This window comes from Mytilus californianus, unplaced genomic scaffold, assembly GCF_021869535.1.
Source record: "Mytilus californianus isolate M0D057914Y unplaced genomic scaffold, xbMytCali1.0.p SCAF_1, whole genome shotgun sequence".
Taxonomy (NCBI): Eukaryota; Metazoa; Mollusca; class Bivalvia; order Mytilida; family Mytilidae; genus Mytilus; species Mytilus californianus.
Genome location: NW_026262581.1, coordinates 37,527,903 through 37,551,322, shown reverse-complemented (window position 1 = coordinate 37,551,322; position 23,420 = coordinate 37,527,903). Strand labels below are relative to the sequence as shown.

The window sequence follows — 23,420 nt, the reverse complement described above, 5'->3', positions numbered from 1 at the left end:
TTTGAATTTTGGTGACATCACTTTTACCGTTCTAGAGTTATGCCCCTTTACAAATGGAAAAAATTCCTGAAATATTTGTTTCTGTTCTCTAACTTTAGTTTGCCTCAACCAAATGTTATGAAACTTATGCACAATGCTTATTACCACAAAACTCAGATCAAGTTCAAATTTGGGTAGTGTCACTTTTACAGTTCTAGAGTTATATCCCTTTATAACGTTATATGCAAGCGGGGGCATCATCTGTGTCCCATAGACACATTCCGCATTTATTTGATTAAAAATTATATGAGTAATGCATGGTGTATGAATCTTTTTATAAAAATAGATTATTTTATTACTACAAATGTACAATCATGAACAAAGGAAGACAACTCCAACTTCCCATTCTTTATGTGCCTGTCCCTAGTCAGGAGTCTGTAATTCATTGGTTGTGGTTTGGTTCATGACTGTCACATTTGTTTTTTGGTAACTTATTTTGTTATAAATTAGACTGTTAGTTTTCCTAATTGAATTGTTTCATATTTTTTATAGCCGACTATACGGTATGGGTTTTTCATACCTACCAAGTTTTGAAAATCCTGATGGGGGTTTAAGTGTGTGGCACAATTTTGAAAGGTTACAATTTTGTACAGCACAATTTCAAGCAATCAAAAGCAATTCTTTTTACCAGATTACACACAGTAAAACCTTTATGTTTAAGACTTTGGACATTAAATCAATCATGGTCAGTAAAGCAGGTGAGACATTTCAGGGTGTGCACTCTTGTTTTATTTTAAATCTAATGAATTCTATCATATTTTTGGGTTACAGTTCCATTTGGACACACAATAGTTTTGGCCATTACTTGTCTGATGGGATAAGTGCAAATATAAATCATTGTAGAGGCCTGAAAATACCTGATGATGTATAATTTATAGTAGATGTTAAAAATGTCCAAATGATTTTCAATTGAAAATGATAAAACATGTTCACATTTTATAATTTCAGATTAATCAAATAAATCAGATAAGTTTTGTGGAATAGTGTCAGTTTATGAATAAAAAGAGAAAGAGAGATCTGAATTTACTGCTATGTGACAACAGGAAAGAGAAATTTCTGAAGTGTGGTGATATATATATATATATACATGATTTGATCATGGTTTTATAATTTGATAAAATCAATAAAGAAAAACTAAGACATTGACTACAGGTAGTGCTGGAAAATAAAATCATGGGCAAAGCACTTTGATTTTGAAACATTATTATTATTTAAGTATATTTGTAATACTGACCTCTTACGGAAGCAAGCCTCCTTATACATAAACTATGTTTCTCTTATAAAATGACTGTATGTATTATTCTTGGTTAGTGTTATATTGAAATATGAAATATGTATATTTTTGACAAATTACTTATTGCGCTTAAAGTTATTAAGTTGTTCCCCAACTCTAAAGTTAAGAGAGAATATTTAATTACCATGCTCAATTCAGTCGTTTGTCCTTTCCAGTCTTTTCAATCTTACCCAGCTTTAAGAGGAACTCCCTTTTTTTTTGGTAAGTTTTCAGATTTTGTATATTAAAACAAGATTATTTAAATTTTTAAATTTGTGATTATGATAACATAGTAATTATGGTTATATAGGTCATATACAAGGTGTTGATTTTTTACTTGCATGATTTTCATGAAACTTAAGGCGAGGGTTTTTTTAATTTGTTGGTTTATGGATCCGCCAACCCTATTTTTCGATTTTCAGAAAAAAAATTTAAATTGACATTTCACGCTTTTTTATTCCCACTGACTCTAACAAATACAAATATAAATAAAAATATCAACTTAGCAGCATTTTCATGAAATTAAATGCATTATTTTAGCATGTTAAGCATTTACAGAAATAATTACTCATTGTGTTCAAAAAAATAAAAATTTAAAAATAATCTGTATTTTGTGTTTCTAAAAATAGACAATCATAACTGACCTTGAAATGTTGTTTGTGCAAATAATTTTGTGGAACGAAACCTATGAATAAAACCCATTACAAAAAGCCTGTTATCATAATTTCGTAGATTTTTCATCTCATAGATGAAATGAACCCATCTAAACGAGAAAGACATCAAGGTCAAAATAAGAGATATCCACAAAAAATTTGGACTTTTCTTGTTTCATAGATAGAAAAAAAAATCGTCCATTTGGATATATGAAACGGGATTGCCTGACAAAGCATGAAACCGATATCTTCATCTTTCTGGTGGACGAGTCTACCTGCTTTGGCACGGATGATAAAGTGATTTGTGCGACGTGTTTGCAATTTTTATTTCACATTTTTTCGTGATTTAAGCTCATTAATCACTATGTTTTCTGAAAGTTGATAAAAAGCAATGTGTAGCTGATTTTTCTTGTTCATGCAATGACCATTTATTTTATACCCCCTTTTTTCAAAATTATATATCGAATGACATTCAAATTATATATGTTTAAAACAGCTGAGCAATAATATTTGGAGCTAAAATTTAAGAAATGATGACAAAATACCATACCAAAAATATAATTGTAAGCTGAAATATATATCTTATTTATACATATCTTGTTAGATAATTTTTTTCTTTTTTTTTTCAAAGGGCCGACCCAAATTTTTCATCTGAAAATCCGTAAACCAACAAATTAAAAAACCATGGCCTAAGACAGCTTCTCCATTTCACATAAATTTAATGCACCGTTTATATGTGATATTCACATTAATAATCAGTAGAAAGAGCTAACAAAATAATTATACCCCCAACAAACAAAAATTATATAGTTATCAGCTTGTTTGTCCATTTATCCAACTGTCTTCAAGTCATTTGTCAAATTTAAAGCAAACTTTGTAACAGAAAGGATATTTTTCTCAATTTAGTACTTGCAAATCATGCCCCTTGAACTTACCATTCTATATGTACTTTGTGCTTTATCAGATTTTGATGAAACTGTGTACATTGAATCTGAGACTACTGGTAGTCTCAGATTGAAGATACTAATTCGCCATTCTGATCCATTGACAAAGCCACCTAAGTACTTGCACTTTATGGACCAAAATCCTACACATTTCATCATGTCACGAAACTTTGTACATAGATCTTAAGGGCATACATAACAGTTTTGATCCCACGATGATTTTTTTACGAAAATTTGCATACAAGCTATTTTTCACCTAGTCAGTGCAATTATGTAATAAAAAATATACCTTCATGTGCTACTTTAAGAGATAAATGGGGTCGAAATTTTAGACATTTACTCAAAATTTCGTTTTTTGGAACATTTCTATCCTTTGGATAGACATACCTAACTTTTTTGTTTCAAAAGATAAACACAATAGGATTTTTGTAAAAATATTTGGAAAATCTCTTTTACATAAGTATGCTCTAATTTTTTATAACAATTCTTTGGAAATAATTAATTTTTATCAAACTTTCAGGATTTTAGGAAAAAAAACGGAATTTTTTGCTGTATACTTATCTAATTTTAAAAAATCTCATCGGTGACTTTTTCATAAAAATTGGTACAAATAATCTTCATACGTAATCAATCCTAATGTCATTTTAAGACAGAGGGGTCCATGAACTCGTTTTCAAGTTATATCAGTCTGAATGATAAAAATAAGTCGAAAAATGCATGTTTTCCTGATCTGTCGCAGTTTGACGTCGCAAAAAAAATAACATTTTATGTTGGCAACGTGATTACCTCCCCTGTAACTGTATCGTATGCCCTTAATATGAAGATGTGAATATTTGTAGTGCATCAAAATACAGGAGCCATTTCCTTTTTTATACTAAGAGGGGAAGCTTGGGTATTTGTCCTGCTCTGCAGACGGTTTAAGCTTAATATTTTATAATATTTTATTTTCCAATAGGGTATTAATCATATAAGTAGGGCATCAGATTTACTTGCCTTACCATTTGTTTTGTTGGTATACATATGGTACATGACTCATCTCTAACTCTTTGACAGTTATCGTCTCCTCTATGACATAGGGATTACTATCCGGCTGCAGCGTAAACTATTTGTATATTTCAGAAGGTAGAAGACCTGGATGCTTCATACCTTGTATGCAGATACTTTATGTTAGGAAGTTTACGTCTGTCATATGTCCATTGCCCTTGACCTCATTTTCATGGTTAGTCACTTCTTGTAAACAAAAATATTTTTTTGTTATGTGAATTTCTCACTTATTATGAGTAATAGGATAACTATATTTGCTATATGGGTTCCTTGCAAGGTCTACATGTCTGTCAGACAGGGTTCTTCTGACCTCAACCTCATTTCATGGATCAATGATCAAAGTTAAAGTTAGGTTATTATGTCCATTTCTCAGATATTATAAGCAGTAGGTCAACTATATGCAGTGTAAGGAATGATTGTAAGGGGTACATGTTAGTCTGGCAGGTTTCATCTGATCTTGACCTCAGTAGGTCAACTATATGCAGTGTAAGGAATGATTGTAAGGGGTACATGTTAGTCTGGCAGGTTTCATCTGATCTTGACCTCATTTTCATGGTTCATTGGTCAATGTTAAGTTTTTATACGACCGCAAACAAATTTTGCGATCATATATTGGTATGACGTTGGCGTCGTCGTCGTCCGAAGACACATTGGTTTTCGCAACATAACTTTAGTTTAAGTAAATTGGATCTCTATGAAATTTTACCATAAGGTTCAATACAACAAAAGGAAGGTTGGGATTGATTTTGGGGGTTATGGTATCAACAGTTAAGGAAAAAGGGGCCAAAAATAAGCATTTTTGTAACTTCAAGACATAACTTGTGTGTAAGTGTATGGATCTCTCTGACATTGTACCACAAGGTTCCATATCATAAAAGGAATGCTTGGATTGATTTTGGGGGTAATAGTCACCAAATTTTAGGAATTAGGGGCCAAAAAGGGGCAAAAAACAAGCATTTTTCTAGTTTCATGACAATAACTTGTGTGTTAGTGTATGGATCTTTATGAAATTGTACTACAAGGTACCATATCACAAAGGGAAGGCTGGGATTGATTTTGGGGGTAATTCCCTCAAAATTTTAGTAATTAGGGGCCATAAAAGGGCAAAAAAACAAGCATTTTTCTAGTTCCAGGACAATTACTAAGTAAGTGTATGGATCTTTATGAAATTGTTCTGCAAGGTTCCATATCACAAAGGGAAAGCTGGGTTTGAGTTTGGGAATAACTTCCAGACATAACTTGTGTGTAAGTGTATGGATCTCTCTGACATTATACCACAAGTTTCCATATCACAAAGGGAATGCTGGGATTGATTTTGGGGGTAATTGCCTCAAAATTTTAGGAATTAGGGGCCAAAAAAAGGGGCAAAAAACAAGCATTTTTCTAGTTTCATGATATTAACTTGTGTATAAGTGTATGGATCTTCCTGAAATTGTACTACAAGGTTCCATATCACAAAGGGAAAGCTGGAATTGAGTTTGGGTGTAATTGCCCAAAACGTTTAGGAATAAGGGGCCAAAAATAAGCATTCTTCTAGTTTCCAGACAATAACTTGTGTTCAAGTGTATGGATCTCTCTGAAATTGTACTGCAACCTACCATACCACAAAGGGAAGGCTGGGATTGATTATGGGGGTAATTGCCTCATGATTTAGGAATTAGGGGCCAAAAAAGGGGCAAAAAACAAGCATTTTTCTAGTTTCAGGACAATAACTTGTGTGTAAGTGTATGGATCTTTATGAAATTGTACTACAAGGTTCCATATCACAAAGGGAAAGCTGGGTTTGAGTTTGGGGGTAATTGCCTTAAACGTTTAGGAATTTGGGGCCAAAAAGGGGCCAAAAAACAAGCATTTTTCTAGTTTCCAGACAATAACTTGTGTTCAAGTGTATGGATCTCTCTGAAATTGTACTGCAAGGTACCATACCACAAAGGGAAGATTGGGATTGAGTTGGGGGTGATGAATCATAAGGGGGTTCAAAAAATTTGGGGTTGGTCGGTTGGTTTTCTTTTTTTTCTTTAAAATTTTCCATTTTAAATTGGTTATTTCTGATTTATATATAAAAGCAAATAATAATGATATGGTTTGAATTGGTAAATTAAAAATTTTTTAAGTTCTTAGACCACATTCCTTCTGTGTCAGAAACCTATGATGTGTCAAATATTTAATTACAATCCAAATTCAGTGCTGTATCAAGCTTGAATGTTGTGTCCATACTTGCCCCTACTGTTCAGTGTTCGACCTCTGTGGTCGTAACAAGCTGCGCCCCAGTGGAGCATTTTATTTTTCTTTAAAATTTTCCTTTTAAATTGGTTATTTCTGATTTATATATAAAAGCAAATAATAATGATATGGTTTGAATAGGTAAATTAAATTTTTTTAAGTTCTTAGACCACATTCATTCTGTGTCAGAAACCTATGCTGTGTCAAATATTTAATCACAATCTAAATTCAGTGCTGTATCAAGCTTGAATGTTGTGTCCATACTTGCCCCAACTGTTCAGGGTTGGACCTCTGCGGTCGTATCAAGCTGCGCCCAGCGGAGCATTTTATTGTGTTTTGGTCTGTTTTTCAAGTATTAATAGCAATAGGTCAGCTATATTTGATGTATAGAATAATTGTAAGGTGTACATGTCTGCACTACAAAAGTCTGAAAAGACCAATTTTTGTCTCAATTTGTATAAACAATTACTCGACATTCTCCAAAAGTATGACTTGTGTCTTAATTTTTTTTGACAATTTCTGATTTATATTAAATTTGTTTGAAATTTACTCGACAAATTCTCGACATTTGAATACTGTCTTGAAATTTCTCGACAGGTTCTCAACATTCTTTTTTGTCGAGCCTTCGACTTTTGTCGAAAAAGCGAGACATAGCAATCCTACATTCCGTCGGCGGCGTCCACAAATATTCACTCTGTGGTTAAAGTTTTTGAAATTTTAATAACTTTCTTAAACTATCCTGGATTTCTACCAAACTTGGACAGAAGCTTGTTTATGATCATAAGATAGTATCCAGAAGTAAATTTTGTAAACAAAAAATTCCTGTTTTTCCATATTTTACTTATAAATGGACTTAGTTTTTCTGCCAGGAAACATTACATTCACTCTGTGGTTAAAGTTTTTAAAATTTTAATAACTTTCTCAAACTATCCTGGATTTCTACCAAACTTGGACAGAAGCTTGTTTATGATCATAAGATAGTATCCAGAAGTAAATTAAAAAAAAAAAATTCCTGTTTTTCCGTATTTTACTTATAAATGGACTTAGTTTTTCTGCCAGGAAACATTACATTCACTCTGTGGTTAAAGTTTTTAAAATTTTAATAACTTTCTTAAACTATCCTGGATTTGTACCAAACATGGACAGAAGTTTGTTTATGATCAAAAGCTAGTATCTAGAAGGAAATTTTTATTAGAATTTTGTACTTGTTTATCCATATTTTACTTATAAATGGACTTAGTTTTTCTTCCAGTTAACATTACATACAGTCTGCATTTAAATTTTTTAAAACATTTATTAGATTCATAAACTATCCTGGATTTTTACCAAACTTGGACAGAAGCTTCTTACAATAAAAAAATTGTATCGAGAGGAATATTTTTATTAAATTTTTTCCTCATCTCATTTTTGTTGAGCCTGCGATTAACAGCAAAAGTAGGCGAGACACTGGGTTCCGTGGAACCCTTACGAATTTTTTTTCTCAGTATGGCTTGACATATTCTGAACATTTTGAATTGTGTCTTAAATTTACTTGACAATTCTGAGTTTTACAAATCATGACCAATATACATGATATATCTTTATCTTTATTTCTCTTTTTAGAATATACTGTTATTTCAAGTTACACTTATTACAACAAAAACAAAAGTTGGGCATGTAAATATTTTTATAATTAAAAATTTGGGTATATAAATATTTTTATAAATACAAATATGGGTATGAAATTTAAAATATTAACAAATACAAATGTGGGTATGTTGATATAAACCAATTTAAATGTGGGTTGGTAAATAATTACAAATGTTGATTTATAAATTTTATAAATAATTGCTAAATGATTAAAACCAATCATACTGTAGACATATATCATTCTTCATGCATAATGTTCAATGTTAATATGGTAAATAAACTATTATTGTATCAAAATGTGGCTTTTTATTATTAGCAATGTATTATTGTATCCTAATTCTTCTAAGTTTAGTTTAGCAATAATAGAAATGAGTATAAAACAGCAAAAGAAAGTGTTTAAACTGTCAGGAATGTGTCTATACACAATTCAGGCGAAATTTATACTGTTGAGATAGTGTCAAGACATCTTTAAGACCATCAAGAATGTGTCGAGATATATTCAGACAGCTTTAAGACTGTCAAGAATGTGTCAAGACATATTCAGACATTATTAAGAATGTCAAGAATATGTCAAGACTGATCGAGACAAATTTAAGACAGTCAAGAATTGGTCAAGACTAATCAAGACACTTCCAAGAACGTTATTAGACAAATTCATACTTTGTTAAGAATTTTTAAAAATATTTCAGACAAAGAAAGAATGTTGAGTAAAAATTTATGCAAATTCAGACAAAAATTGGTCTTTTGAGACTTTTTGACTTTTCTAGCTAACTGGCAGGTATCATCTGACATTGACGTCATTTTCATGGTTCATTGGTCAATGTTATGTTTTTGTGTTTTGGTCTGTTTTTAAAGTACTTATAGCAATAGGTCAGCTATATTTGGTGTATCGAATAATTGTAAGGTGTACATGTCTGTCTGCCAGGATTTATTTTACCTTGACCTGAATCATCAATAATGTTAAGTTTATGTGATACATGTAATGAAACTTTTATCTAAAAGATTCTACATAAAATCAATGGTTAGTATATCAGGCGAGCCCCCCCCATAAACGTGAGAGTTGGCAGGTCTGAAGCCAATAAGGGGACTTGTGGCTGAGTGGTCTAAGAAGTTCATTATAGTATCATAATCCTGTTAACATTGAGGTTGTGAATTTGAACCCTGCACGTGGCAGGTGTGTTCAACTTCGATCTTAATGGACCAGGATGGCAGATTTCCTGTGAAAGGTCAGTGGTTCACTCTGGCTTCCTAGGCCAATAAAAAATGGCCGTCATGATATACATGTAGCTAAGAATGCTGAAAGTGCCATTTAACACCAACAATCAATCATTAGCCAAGGCAGTCAATGATATCCAAATTTTGATTTTAAAATTTTTATAAAAGAGAGAAATCATCAGTGTATCCATCTGGTAACTAAGATTGTTAAAACTTAAACAATAACTACTGTTATATAAACCTTTTAGATGAAAGTAAAATAAAAAATAAAAACCTAAAATGTATTTCAAAGAAAAACGACATATTTATTTGTCAGACTGTGTGAGACCCTCATGGTAAAGTTGTTAACCCCCCCCCCCCCTCCTTAGTAGAAGTACATATTTATTATTATGCCTTTAATTAAACATCTTATTGATTTTGAATTTGCTCATAAAAAGGAAAATAAATTTTTAAATGATTACTGGTAAAAAAAAAATAAAAATATCTCTAGATTAATAATCTAATGATGGTAACTGACAGTAAAGTGGGCTTTTAAGCCTTCTCCTTGAGATTTTGTAACATAATGTGTAATGCCTGTTTTAAGATATTCAAGGGATTCACCTTTCTGATAAAGTATAAATTGTTTTTGGGCTTTATAACATCTATCATATAGGGTTATTGCACTCATATTGAGGAATTTTGTCCTGAGCAGTATATCATATTGGGTGAGCTTTGAACTATATTATATATTTACCAAATATTTCAGCAACATTGATTATTTTTTGTCCAATTCCTACAACTTTGATTATTTTTTGTCCAATTCCTACAACTTTGATGCATACAGCCTGCAACTCTAATGCCTGCAGTAAGGAAGCAATGTTCATTTTCTCCATCTTGTTTATCTATTGTCCTCTTCCATGCAAACATCTTCTTCCAGGGACCTCTCTAGTGCATACAAAACTTTAAGGAGATACATGTGGTATGAAATACAATATCAATCAAGATGCAATATTTTCAACTCATGGGAAATGCTATACTTCTTAGGTATATAATAAATAACTATATTTATATAGAAAAGTAAAAATGTAGGCAAATATTGCATTTTTATTTTACAAAGAAATATACATTAAATATTTGATACTATATTATATTATCGCATAGTGACGTGTGATTGGTTTAACGTCGTCACATGGTGCTATGGATCTGTACAGGGTCAGTAGATTTCATAGGGGTATCATTATGTCAGTTCTACTATTATTATTATTCTATTTCATTGTTTATTTTTAACATTTTATACAAAACTTGGCAAGAAAAGTCCAGTGTGCGTTAAATTCGATATGAAGTTCGCTTTTGACCTCCTACGTATCCATAGATGGTTAGTAAAATCTATAGGGTGAGGCTGTAGGGGTCAGTAGCAAACCATATAACTTATAGTATAAGGTTATTGCATGAATTGCACGAGCTTGCAAGTGCAAGATTTATGCTACGAAGGATAATATTCACTGATAATCATGCAATATCCCTTTGAAAAATTAGTTCCAAACATGTCCCTGATGACATCAGTTATTTAAAGCTTTATTTGCTCTTGTGCAATATCACAGAGCACACTGACTTTCTGTTATATTCTGTGGGAAATATTACATGATTATAGTAATCATTGTTTCAATCCGACAGTCATAATTTCACAGTCTTGTATTCCTCAATGTGAAACTGTTATGCGACTGAATACTACATTTACGTACAGACATTATCTACATATAGCTGTGTAATCTAGATGTGCTATTGAAACCATATGATATCTAATAAGGTGAACTACAAGGATAAATGTAATACACACTTGAATCTTCATTTGGCAATTTCTTATGTTTGAAAAAACGTAAACTTAAAACATAAAACTGTGAATTAATTTGTTGAAAATATGAAATTGCAATTTGAAAGAAATTATGTGATTTTAATGACCTACTGATAATAATAAACTTTAAGCTCATATAATTTACAATCCGAAAATTGTTTGTCTTTCTCAGGAATGACATTATTCCAACTGTATTCAATAGTGCTATTTCATGATATATTTTTGTTCACCAATCACACTGATATCTCCATGAAAGACTTAAATATGGTTTCAAATTATCAACACAATTTTTCCAATCTTTCCATCACTTTGATTTATATTTTTAGATCATATTTGTAGTGTTCTAGAATTTGCAAAATCAAAAAATTTAAAATAGTGCATACCTACTTACTAATCTGTTTTGTGATGTCATTCATAATTTTTGTATAGCATATATACATTTACAGTGTGCTTTAAATTCACTTACATGGGATATCTCTATTGTCATTCAAGATTTTCTCATTTACTAGAAACAAGGCTTTCTTATATTGTGTATCAGTCAATTAAAACTAATAAGAGGCAGGTGCTACCTGATAAGCTCCTGAAAGTTATTGGTATTTAACAGGTGCATTTTGCATGTTTGTTTTGCTTGCCTCTTTATTTTTTGGCAATCAGAGATACAAATTTGCCGTAAATTATATGATCCTTAATGATGTTTTACAAAAAAATCATGAAAACCAGAAAGAAGTTGAATTGCCACTCACCAAGTTGAATGTTTTCAGGACCAAAGTATATAGACCCAATTTAACCCTTATACCATTTTGCGCTGATGCGATCACCAATCAATCAATCAATCTACCATTTTAAATTTTATGGTCCTTCAGAGTATAACTTCATCTAGGAAGAAAAAATAATTTGGACACAAATTACATGATCCAAACAATTTAATCTACAATACTGATGCATCATGTTATTATTATTTAATATACAAAATTGTATCTGAATTGAACACATGAAAAACCACTCATGAATATGACAGAAACTTTGGATCTATTGATTTAATAAAATGTAGGTTTTATCATCATGGATTCTTTTACCCATCTATTCATAACTGTATACTTTCTTTGTATATTTTTTTTACCTCTAAGAAGTAACAATTAAAATATCAAGAATTGTAATGTTATCACCTGATTATAGTTAATATCAGAAGTCCATTACTAGGGTAATGAATAAAAGATGATGTGGCACACAGTGGGGTATATGTTTTACCAACAAAACAATACAAAGGCAGCAACCAATCAACACAAATAACCAAAAGTGTCTTAAAAGCTCAACAATACAGTCTTTAACAATGAACTGGTGTCTATTTAATATTTCAAGCTCTTAAAAAAACAGTCTAAAATGTGATGAATTGAACAGACTGTCAGAGACTAACAAAGATCTACCAACAACCTCAGAGCCAACAACAGAAAGTTCTCCAAATAATGAAAAACATGCATTTATGATATGACAAGGCCACCAATCTTCTAGATTCCTTACTCAAGGGGACATAACCCTTCAATTTGCAAGCATGATCTTCATTATTAATTAACCGAATTTTCGAAGGAAATATCGGTTATTGATTTGGGGATGTACGGCGGGCGGGCGGTTGCCAAACAGTGTCTCTTCAATAACATGAAAACACTGTGATGATTTTTTTCAAATTTAGATATGTTGTTTCTTGTGACTAAATGAAGGTCAAGTTCAATTTTCACGATTTTAGTATTTCTCCTTTTTGAGTTATCGCCATTTTTAATATCTAAAAGTGGTATTTTTAAATATTTTTCTCTTGTTGTCATATTATGACTAAGCATAGTAAATGTCTTATCTCAAAATAAAAATATGAGTGACAGATTTATTTGAAAACTTTCTATTTCCTAAGTGGTGATGATTATAAGCTATATTATTAGACATTTTGAAATTAATTACATTATTAATTATTATATATGTAATGTTAGAGTACTATGTTAAACCATAGTTCTGTTCAAAGGGAAATAACCCTTCAGATTTGCAAGTATGATTTTCTTATTAATTAGATCTGGGAAATATCTTAGCATATGATAATCATTGGAGTGACAGATTTATTTGAAAATTTTCTGTTTCCTGATAAGATCTGTAGGACTGTATATATAAAGTTTGAAATTTACTAGTAGACTGTATAAATGCAGTTTGAAATTTACTGTTCATTATTAGACATTTTGTAGATAATTAAGTCTCCCTAAACCATATATATTCTTACCCCCACCCCCCTTCAATTTGAGAATGTGCTTTTATCTTGTAAACGGTCGAGATCCTCACCCCTAAACCAACTATATTCTTGTATGGGACAATAAAACAAATCAAATGAAATATTGGGGGAGTCCCCGGGTTCACCCCCGTCCCCTTCTTTTTAAAAACTTGTAAACGGTCAAGATCCCCACCCTGAAACCATATATATTCTTGTATGGGACAATAAAACAAATCAAATGAAATATAGGGGACGTCAAGGGTGGATCACCCCCACCCCCCCTTCTTTTTGAAAACTTGTAAACGGTCAAGATCCCCACCCCGAAACCATATATATTCTTGTATGGGACAATAAAACAAATCAAATGAAATAAAAGGCGAGTCCCCTGGGGTCACCCCCACCCCCTCCTGTTTGAAAACTTGTAAACGGTCGAGATCCCAAACCCTAAACCATATATATTCTTGTATGGGACAATAAAACAAATCAAATGAAATATAGGGGAAGCCCATGGGGGTAACCCCACCCCCTTCTTTTTGATAACTTGTAAACGGTCAAGATCCCCATCCCGAAACCATATATATTCTTGTATGGGACAATAAAACAAAACAAATCAAATGAAATATAGGGGAAGTCCATGGGGGTAACCCCCACCCCCCTTCTTTTTTGAAAACTTGTAAACGGTCGAGATCTCCATCCCTAAACCATATATATTCTTGTATGGGACAATAAAACAAATCAAATGAAATAAAAGGCGAGTACCCTGGGGTCACCCCCCCCCCCCCCCCTCCTGTTTAAGAGCTTGTAAACGGTCGAGATCCCCACCCCTAAACCATATATACTCTTGTATGGGACAAAAAACAAATCATATGAAATAAAGGGCGAGTCCCCTGGGGATCACACACCCCTTCCCCCTTTTGATAACTTGTAAACGGTCGAGACCTCTAAACAACCATATATATTCCTGTTCGTCATTTCAAGAAGATTTGAATGACATACAGGGTCAATCCATAGGCGTCACTTATGCATATCACAAACCAATTTGTAATGGACTTTGCCCAATGTCAGGCGACCATGGGAATGACGAATTATTGGAGCTTTGTTTGGAAGACTTCGTAACAGCATCCTGTTACAATTATTTCTTGTTACTGATAAGTTTTATAGATTTTGAAAAGACATTGTATTAACGATAAATAAAATTTTGGATTTTTTTCTTCTTTTCTTTGGTGAATTGTTTGAAGAATTTTGTGGCAAGTTTGTTTGTTATTCTGTAAAAACTAATTTTCTGAATGCTATATATTTTTTTTTCTGATGAAGTGAACTCCTTTAAAAACTAAGCTTATATTGTCTATTAATAAATATATATTTAGATTTCTGATTTTGGGCCCAGTTTTCAAGTTGGTCCAAATCGGGGTCCAAAATTAAACTGTGTTTGATTTCAACATAAATTGAATATATATAGGGTTCTTTGAAATGCTTAATCTAAACCTGTATTTCTTTTCATTATTAATAAGATAATACCACATTGAGGTCCAAAGGGTCCTAAATTAAACTTTTGTTTAATTTCATCAAAAATTGAATTCTTTGGTTCTTTGATATGCTGATTCTAACAATGTTTGAGTGTTAAATCATATCTAATTTTAGAGAACTTAGTCATCACTGGTTGTTGTTATTATATTATTGATTATAATTTGAAAAATTGCATCATATCTTATTTGAGAGAACTATTTATCCAGTTTGAGTTATTTCCCTTTCCACAGAAAATATTATGGATAAAAATTAACCTGTGTTTCATTTCAACATAAATTAAATATATATATAGGGTTCTTTCAAATGCTGAATCTAAACCTGTATTGAAATATTAGATTTTTGGGCCCAGTTTTCAAGTTGGTCCAAATCAGGGTCCAAAATTAAACTTTGTTTGATTCAACAAAAATTGAATTTATGGGGTTCTTTGAAATGCTGAATGTCCTATTTCAAATATTTCAGTTCTTTGACCACATTTATTTTGTGTCACAAACCTATGCTGTGTCAAATATTCAATCACAATCCAAATTCAGAGCTGTTTTAAGCTTAAATGTAGTGTCCATACTTGCTCAACTCTTCAGGGTTCGACCTCTGCAGGAAAATCCGGTTTGCTGTCACTCTGACAGCCTCTTGTTTCAAAATGAATTGACATTCTGAAAACGTTTTTTGTGTTGAATAAATCTGTAAACGTTTTTTTGGTTAGTGTATTGCTATACATATTTTTTTTTCATTGTTTCTTAATTAAGTGCCTTTCTTTTTTGTGTTGTCTTTTTTAAAACGTTTTTTGTTGAATAATTTTTATATAAACTTTATTCGTAACAAGAACAAAAACAACAAGGAATAACCAGGGCACAAAGCACATATTCAGAAAAATATAAATATTTTGGTATATACATATTAAAAATATCTAATAATTCAACTGGAATTTTAATAAAAATAGGGAGCGAACGGACCTATGGGGCAAACGTGTGAGGTGCGAACGTGTATTGGGAGCGAACGGACCTGATACCGTTTTACTGTGCGTATTGCTGTGTGTTTTTTATTCCACATTGGATAGAGGTATAAGGGGAAGGTTGAGAGCTCACAAAACATGTTTAACCCCGCCTCTTTTTGCGCCTGTCCCAAGTGAGGAACCTCTGGCCTTTGTTAGTCTTGTATGTTTTTTATGCCCCCGCCGTAGCGGTGGGGGCATTAAGTTTTACCCTTGTCCGTCTGTACGTACGTACGTACGTACGAACGTACGTCCCAATATTGGTTTCCGTTCTCTAACTTAAGTTTGACTCAACCAAATGTTATGATACTTATTCACAATGCGTATTACCACAAAACACAGATCAAGTTAGAATTTTGGTAGCGTCACTTATACCGTTCTAGAGTTATGCCCTTTATAAATGGAAAACTTGTTAATTTTTTAGTTTCCGTTCTCTTACTTAAGTTTGCCTCAACCAAATGTTATGAAACTTATACACAATGCTTATTACCACAAAACACAGATCAAGTTTGAATTTTGGTGGCGTCATTTTAACCGTTCTAGAGTTATGCCCCTTTATAGATGGAAAATTGCAAAAATTTTGGTTTCCGTTCTCTAACTTAAGTTTGCCTCAACCAAATGTTATGAACCTTATACACAATGCTTATTACCACAAAACACAGATCAAGTTTGAATTTCGGTTGCGTCACTTTAACCGTTCTAGAGTTATGCCCCTTTATAAATGGAAAAATTGCAAAATTTTTATTTTCTTCTAAATATCAAGTTATTTTTAAAATTGGAGTTATCCTCCTTTGTCCATGATAATAGTTGAATCAACTACAATTAATCAACTACAATCAATGTTTTATACAATGCAATGTTTAATTTTGACTTCTACTGATAAAACACAGATCAAGTTGAATTTGGGTAGTGAGTTATGCCCCTTTATAAAGATTGCAAAGTTTTTCCATTCTGTAACTTAAGTTTGCCCCAACCAAACATTATGAAACCTGTACACAATATTCATTACCACAAAACTAAGATCCAGTACAAATTTTTTGTCAAGTTCCGTTTTCTATCTTTAGTTTGCCCCTACCAAATGTTATTAAACTTATACACAATGCTTATTACTACATAATACAGATTAAGTACGAAATTTGGTGGCGACACTTTTACCATTCTTGAGTTATGTCCCTTTATAAACATAAAAAATGCTGAATTTTTCGTTTCCGTTCTCTAAATTTAGTTTGTCTCAACCAAATGTTATAAAACTTATACACAACCGTTCTAGAGTTATGCGTGTTTACAAATAGAAAAAATGCAGAATTTTTAGTTTCTGCTCTCTACTTAAGTTAGCCTCAACCAAATGTTATGAGACTTCCACACAATGCTTATTACCACAAAACTCAGATCAAGTTCAAATTTGGGTAGCGTCACTTTACCGTTCTTCAGTTATGTCCCTTTATAACTATATGATATGCAAGCGGGGGCATCATCTGTGTCCACATGTGGACACTATCCACATTTATTTAAATTTTGGTTCGTTTATATGTTTCTGAGTTTAGTGAGACGACCATTTTCACTGAACTAGTATGCATTACTGTTTAGGGTCCAGTTGAAGCCCGCCTTCGGGTGTGGAATTTTCTCGCTGCATTAAGACCCATTGGTGGCCTTGTGCTATTTTCTGCTGTTAGGTCGGTTTGTTGTCTCTGACACATTCCCTGTTTCCATTTGCAATTCTATTAGAATAAACAATATATGTTGATTTTACAAATTATGTTGTTAACTCACCTGGTCTAAAAGGTTCTTGTAATCTTTTAAAAAAATCTTCTCTGAAACTACTGGGTCAAATGTTACCAACTTAAGTTTATCTGAATGTTCCTTATTGTATTTCGTTTAAAATTGTATCTCTGGATTTGATCCATCAACAAACGTGGCCGCTCAAATATGAAAGTATATAGTGTGCAATAAAACTAATTTTTAGATAACTAATGAATAAAATAGCCTTCAAAGTGGGTTTATATGAACATCAAATGTTTTTTTTCTTTTTTGCCATTTTCCGCTCGACAGTCCGTATTTTCATATCCACACTGGTCTATTGTATGAATGAATTGGGATTGTTATGGGGGTTTCCAGCTTTCATGATGAAAATTTTTGAAGAAGCGCATAATGTTGCACATGGCATGAAATCGTATCATACAGGGTTTTTTCTTTTAATCTGCAGGTTATGAAATAACTGTAATGTTAGCTCCAACTTTTTGATGCAATTTAACAGTAAATTGAGGTGAATTGCATATGATTGTCATTTGATCTCTTTAGGTGGCTCGGCCCTTTAACAGTACGCATTTTAACGCCGTGCTCTTCATCTTAGAAACGATCGGTTTGAGGGGACTTCTTAAAAATAATTTTAAAAATAACAACATTAGAAAGTCAACAAGCGATGCAAAACTTTCTGTAAAAAAGGAAATACGGTCAAGAGTGTATGTTTAAACATACAGAGTGGTTTTGTTAATTTTTCACACATAAATTGACATGGCCTTGATCGTCAATTGACCCTTGATAGGAGGTATTGCCCTTGAAGGATGAAGTTTTGCCAATTTTGAAGAAACCATTAAAGACGGAGAGAAACAGAAAATAGAAAAATAGGATATACAAGCATATTCAACAGAAATGAAATTGTAAATTGACACCTTATAGAAGATAGCTTTTAAACATATAATAGAGAGAATTGTAAATATCAAAGATGTTCAGCACAATAAGATTTACAAATAAGTAAACCTGGCTGAAATTGTTAACTCATTCATTATATATGAGTTATCGCCCCTGTACAAGAATTCTACTCTTTTTATTGGTGGGAGTTGTAGAAATTATGGAGATACAAATGTAGAGAACAACAAAATATAATAGCAAAAGATTTTCAGCAAAATAAGATATACAAATATGTCAACATGTTAGAAATCGTCAACAAACTCCTCGGAGTTATACGTTCCTGATGAAGGTAAATCCAGAAAAGTGCTTCGGATGCATAACTTTATAATGTGTTGTTTTCATTTTTATACGACCGCAAAAATTTTTTGCGGTCGTATATTGATATGACGTTGGCGTCGTCGTCGTCCGAAGACACATCGGTTTTCGAACAATAACTTTAGTTTAAGAAAATGGATCTCTATGAAATTTTACCATAAGGTTCAATACCACAAAAGGAAGGGTGGGATTGATTTTGGGGGTTATGGTACCAACAGTCAAGGAATTAGGGGCCCAAAAAAGGGCCAAAAATAAGCATTTTTGTAGTTTCCAGACAATAACTTGTGTGTTAGTGTATGGATCTCTCTGACATTGTACCACAAGGTTTCATATCACAAAGGGAATGCTGGGATTGAGCTTGGGGGTAATTGCCCAAAAGGTTTAGGGAAAGGGGCCAAAAATAAGCATTTTTTTCTAGTTTCCAGACAATAACTTGTGTGTTAGTGTATGGATCTCTCTGAAATTGTACTGCAAGGTACCATACCACAAAGGAAAGGCTGGAATTGATTTTGGGGGTAATTGCCTGAAAATTTTAGGAATTAAGGGCCAAAAAAGGGGCAAAAAAAAAAGCATTTTTCTAGTTTCAGGACAATAACTTGTGTGTAAGTGTATGGATATTTCTAAAATTGTACTACAAGGTTCCATATCACAAAGGGAAAGCTGGAATTGAGCTTGGGGGTAATTGCCCAAAAGGTTTAGGGAAAGGGGCCAAAAATAAGCATTTTTTTCTAGTTTCCAGACAATAACTTGTGTTCAAGTGTATGGATCTCTCTGAAATTGTACTGCAAGGTACCATACCACAAAGGGAAAGCTGTGTTTGAGTTTGGGGGTAATTGCCTTAAACGTTTAGGAATTTGGGGCCAAAAAACAAGCATTTTCCTAGTTTCCAGACAATAACTTGTGTTCAAGTGTATGGATCTCTCTGAAATTGTACTGCAAGGTACAATTCCACAAAGGGAAGACTGGGATTGAGTTTAGGGGTGAGGAATCATAAGAGGGTTCAAAAAAATTGGGGGGGGATTTTTTTTTTCTATTTTAAGACTTTTATGATGTATTTAAATTGGTAATTATGGTTGCAAACTCCATTGGAAATTTGAATTGAGATTATGACCATATCTTGAGGAAAGAATTTTTTTCTATTATATTATTCCGTTTATTACATTTATAACTTGCCTCAAGTAAGGTCAAATCAAGTTGTTATATATGTATGAAATAAAACGAGAGATGTGATTGGTCGATGTAAAGGTCATTGAATAAATTGGACCAATCAGATCACTCGTTTCATTTCATTCATTACAAGATGGGTTCTGTGATGGTTTGAGAATTGGTATAGAAAGTAGGATTGCTATGAAGATATGTTGATTTTATATACCTTACATGTTAAAAGCAAGCGGTGGAGTCAAATTCAGTATCTATGTCCGAAAAACTTCCAATAAGAATGAGATGATCCACTATGAAGCAAGTGTCCGACTTTTACATTTCAATGTTTATGATATGTTTTCCAGACCAGAACTTTTTTATATCTTGGCCTAAAATCTTCATTTCCGGCTCATTTGAAAGAAAATAAAATACTTCGCTGAGCGCAGCCTGATACGACCGCAGTGGTCGAACCCTGAACAGTTGGGGCAAATTTTGACACAATATTCAAGCTTGATACTATCTGAATTTGGATTGTGACATAATATAGGTTTCTGACACAAAATAAATGTGGTCAAAGATCTTACAAATGTAATGCCCAATACTGTGCAATTCAAGATTTCTTCTTGAAACTTTTCAAAAATTTGAAATTTTGAAAATTTTGAGAAAAAAATATGAACCCTTTTAAAAAAAAATTTCAGAGAGGTCCATACACTTGAACACAAGTTATTGTCTGGAAACTAGAAAAATGCTTATTTTTGGCCCCTTTTTGGCCCTTATTCCTAAACGTTTTGGGCAATTACCCTCAAACTCAATTCCAGCTTTCCCTTTGTGATATGAAACCTTGTAGTACAATTTCAGAAAGATCCATACACTAACACACAAGTTATTGTCATGAAACTACAAAAATGCTTTTTTTCCCTTTTTTGGCCCCTAATTCTAAAATTTTGAGGCAATTACCCCCAAAATCAATCATAGCATTCCCTTTGTGATATGGAACCTTGTGGTACAATGTCAGAGAGATCCATACACTAACACACAAGTTATTATCTGGAAGTTACAAAAATGCTTATTTTTGGCCCCTTTTTGGCCCCTAATTCCTTAACTGTTGGTTCCATAACCCCCAAAATCAATCCCAACCTTCCTTTTGTGGTATTGAACCTTATGGTAAAATTTCATAGAGATCCATTTTCTTAAACTAAAGTTATTGTGCGAAAACCAATGTGTCTTCGGACGACGACGACGCCGCCAACGTCATACCAATATACGACCGCAAAAATTTTTTGCGGTCGTATACAAATATAGATCTTTCAAGCAGTGTAAAGTCCAAGAATGATGGACGAACCGTTCATGAAACTTTTTAATCGGAACTACTGGTTATTATTTTCCAAACTTGGTATGGAGTGACATCATGGGCTTGGGGATTTCATTTTCATTTAAATCAAAGGCAGGTCAATCAGACCTTGACTTTGATCCCTATAATAGTAAACCTTTGTCCGATTTGTGTCTTGCACATCACTTTTGTACTGTATAACTAAAATTGACCAACCTCAGTGTTCTCCCCAGACCCTTTCAGCACAGCGGGCAGGCGGTCTATCATGCTGGACGTGGTCCCATATTTCTTGCCTGTGATGCTATAATTTTCAATCAAAAATTTGTATACCAGTAGAGTTAAATTTTATACGACTTGTTAAATCTTATCCTTGTGGTATAAAATTCCAGGTGAAATTTAACCAGCACAATAAGTGTGCTGAGGTTACTAAGGTATGCTTATGTATAATGGGATGGGTCTCATAAATCAAAGACAGGATGCTCTGACCATGACCCTATGATAGTTATTTGTGTTTGGGGCATAACTCTGTTCTCTGGAGAACTTAGGTTAACCAAACTAAGTCAAATTAATTTAATTATGTGTGCCAATGCATTTTGGGAAAGTGATGTCAATAAGATTTAGGTCATTGTGATTTGACCCAAAAAAGTTGATTGACCTTTAACATTGATGTTATTTGAATGATATTGTACTTGAAATAATCTGCTGGGTAAAAGACTACACTTACCAATTTTAAAACAGATCTATTTAGAATAAAATATGAAATATAACAAGCATAGTATATCCTTATTATACTGTCATTAATCTAAATATGTTAGGTAAAAACTGATGGAAATACTGGGAATTCAGAAATGTATGTGATCTTTTTATTCATGCGTAAAATGCATCAGGCCATATAGCAAATATAAAATCCCTTAATTTTAAATTTTTGGATTTTTTTTAATTTTTGATAAGTGACTGGAATCACATTTATTCAAACTCATATTTGAGACTGTCATCAAAGATTTGCAATATTTACCGTATTTTGATGTGTATTACACGCACTTCTTACCCCCAAAATTTAGTTGGTATAGGAGATGCGTATTATATACAACTGTGACGGTTTTTTTTCTTTTGGTAATACTTAATTACTGCTAATCAATTAATAAAAATGAGCTCTAATTTCTTTGTTCCATAACATTCAAATTATTTCTTTAATAATATTTGAACAGTGCATCAGCTTGGACAAGCTTAGACAAACATTGATTTCAAAAGGGATTTTTTATTAATAACTTTACTTTTATAAAATTAATTAATGTTAATTACATGATACAAACTCTCCCATTTCATTGTTTATGACTTTAAATTATTTTTTCACGATTTTGGAGGGATGAAAAAGGGTGCGTATTATACACAACTGCGTACTATACACGACAAACTACGGGGTAATCATAAATGTATGCATTAATTTTTGAATTCACAATATAATTCTGTCAGATAGACCTATCAGAAACCATGTGTCAACCTAACACAGACATGACAGAGGCAAATGCAATGATTTTTTTAAAATAAATAGCTGAAAGCCAAATATCTCAAAATGGTGTTGTCTCAATACTGAATTCCAAAGCAGTAACTAAAATGCATGTACAGGGGTATCATGGGTATTAGTCACACTATGCATACAGCTCTAGTTATTAATGTAAATATAAAAATAAAAAGATGTGGTATGATTGTCAATGAGACAACTCTCCACAAGAGACCAAATGTCACAGAAATTAACACCGTAAAGCCTTCAACAATGAGCAAAGCCCATACCGCATAGTCAGATATAAAAGGCCCCGATATGACAAATCACTTGAAATGTAAAACAATTCAAACATGAAAACTAACGGCCTAATTTATGTTCAAAATAATGAACGAAAAACAAATATGTTACCCAGCAACAAACGACAACCACTGGATTACAGACTCCTTCGATTTTTCGTCCTCTGGGAATGATCTTGTACTGTTTTTAAATACCATACTTATCGAGCCTTTCAAATGCTTCAAGTCAAGAATTTGCGATATATGCCCTCTTTGTGTGGCGTTTTATAAAAAAGGGGGACACAAGTTTTCAATATTCAATTTCTCTTGTACTAATTGACTTATTCATATAAAATCTTCATGCAAAATTATAAATAAAATATTACATATGGTGTATCATTCTCCTGTTTTCATTGGATATTACGATCACGTGTTTGAAAGGTTATTTTATGTATCCGAATCCTTGTTTCTTTTTTAAAGTATATTGACGCTATGTTTCTATTTATATGTATATTGACGATCAATATGAAAAATCTTGCTAAATTTAGATTAATGAC

The 23,420-nt window shown here is 32.5% G+C and overlaps 1 protein-coding gene across 7 annotated transcripts in view; it reads left to right on the top strand.

Annotated features, from left to right (window-relative positions):
- Window positions 1-23,420, top strand: part of LOC127702978 (nuclear transcription factor Y subunit beta-like) — a 298,592-nt gene that overhangs the window by 83,805 nt on the left and 191,367 nt on the right. For 4 of the 7 annotated variants that reach the window (XR_007982618.1, XR_007982624.1, XR_007982628.1 and 1 more), the window contains exon 9: window positions 988-5,708. The exons of 1 other annotated variant lie outside the window; for it this stretch is intronic. Coding sequence is in view for 1 of the 6 variants with exons in the window: in XM_052207349.1 (XP_052063309.1) it covers window positions 988-1,023 (36 nt within the window). In the remaining 5 variants the exon portion in view is untranslated. Of the gene's footprint in view, window positions 1-987; window positions 9,760-23,420 lie in introns of those variants that run through there. 2 more of the 7 variants (XR_007982632.1, XM_052207349.1) reach the window with 2 other exon arrangements.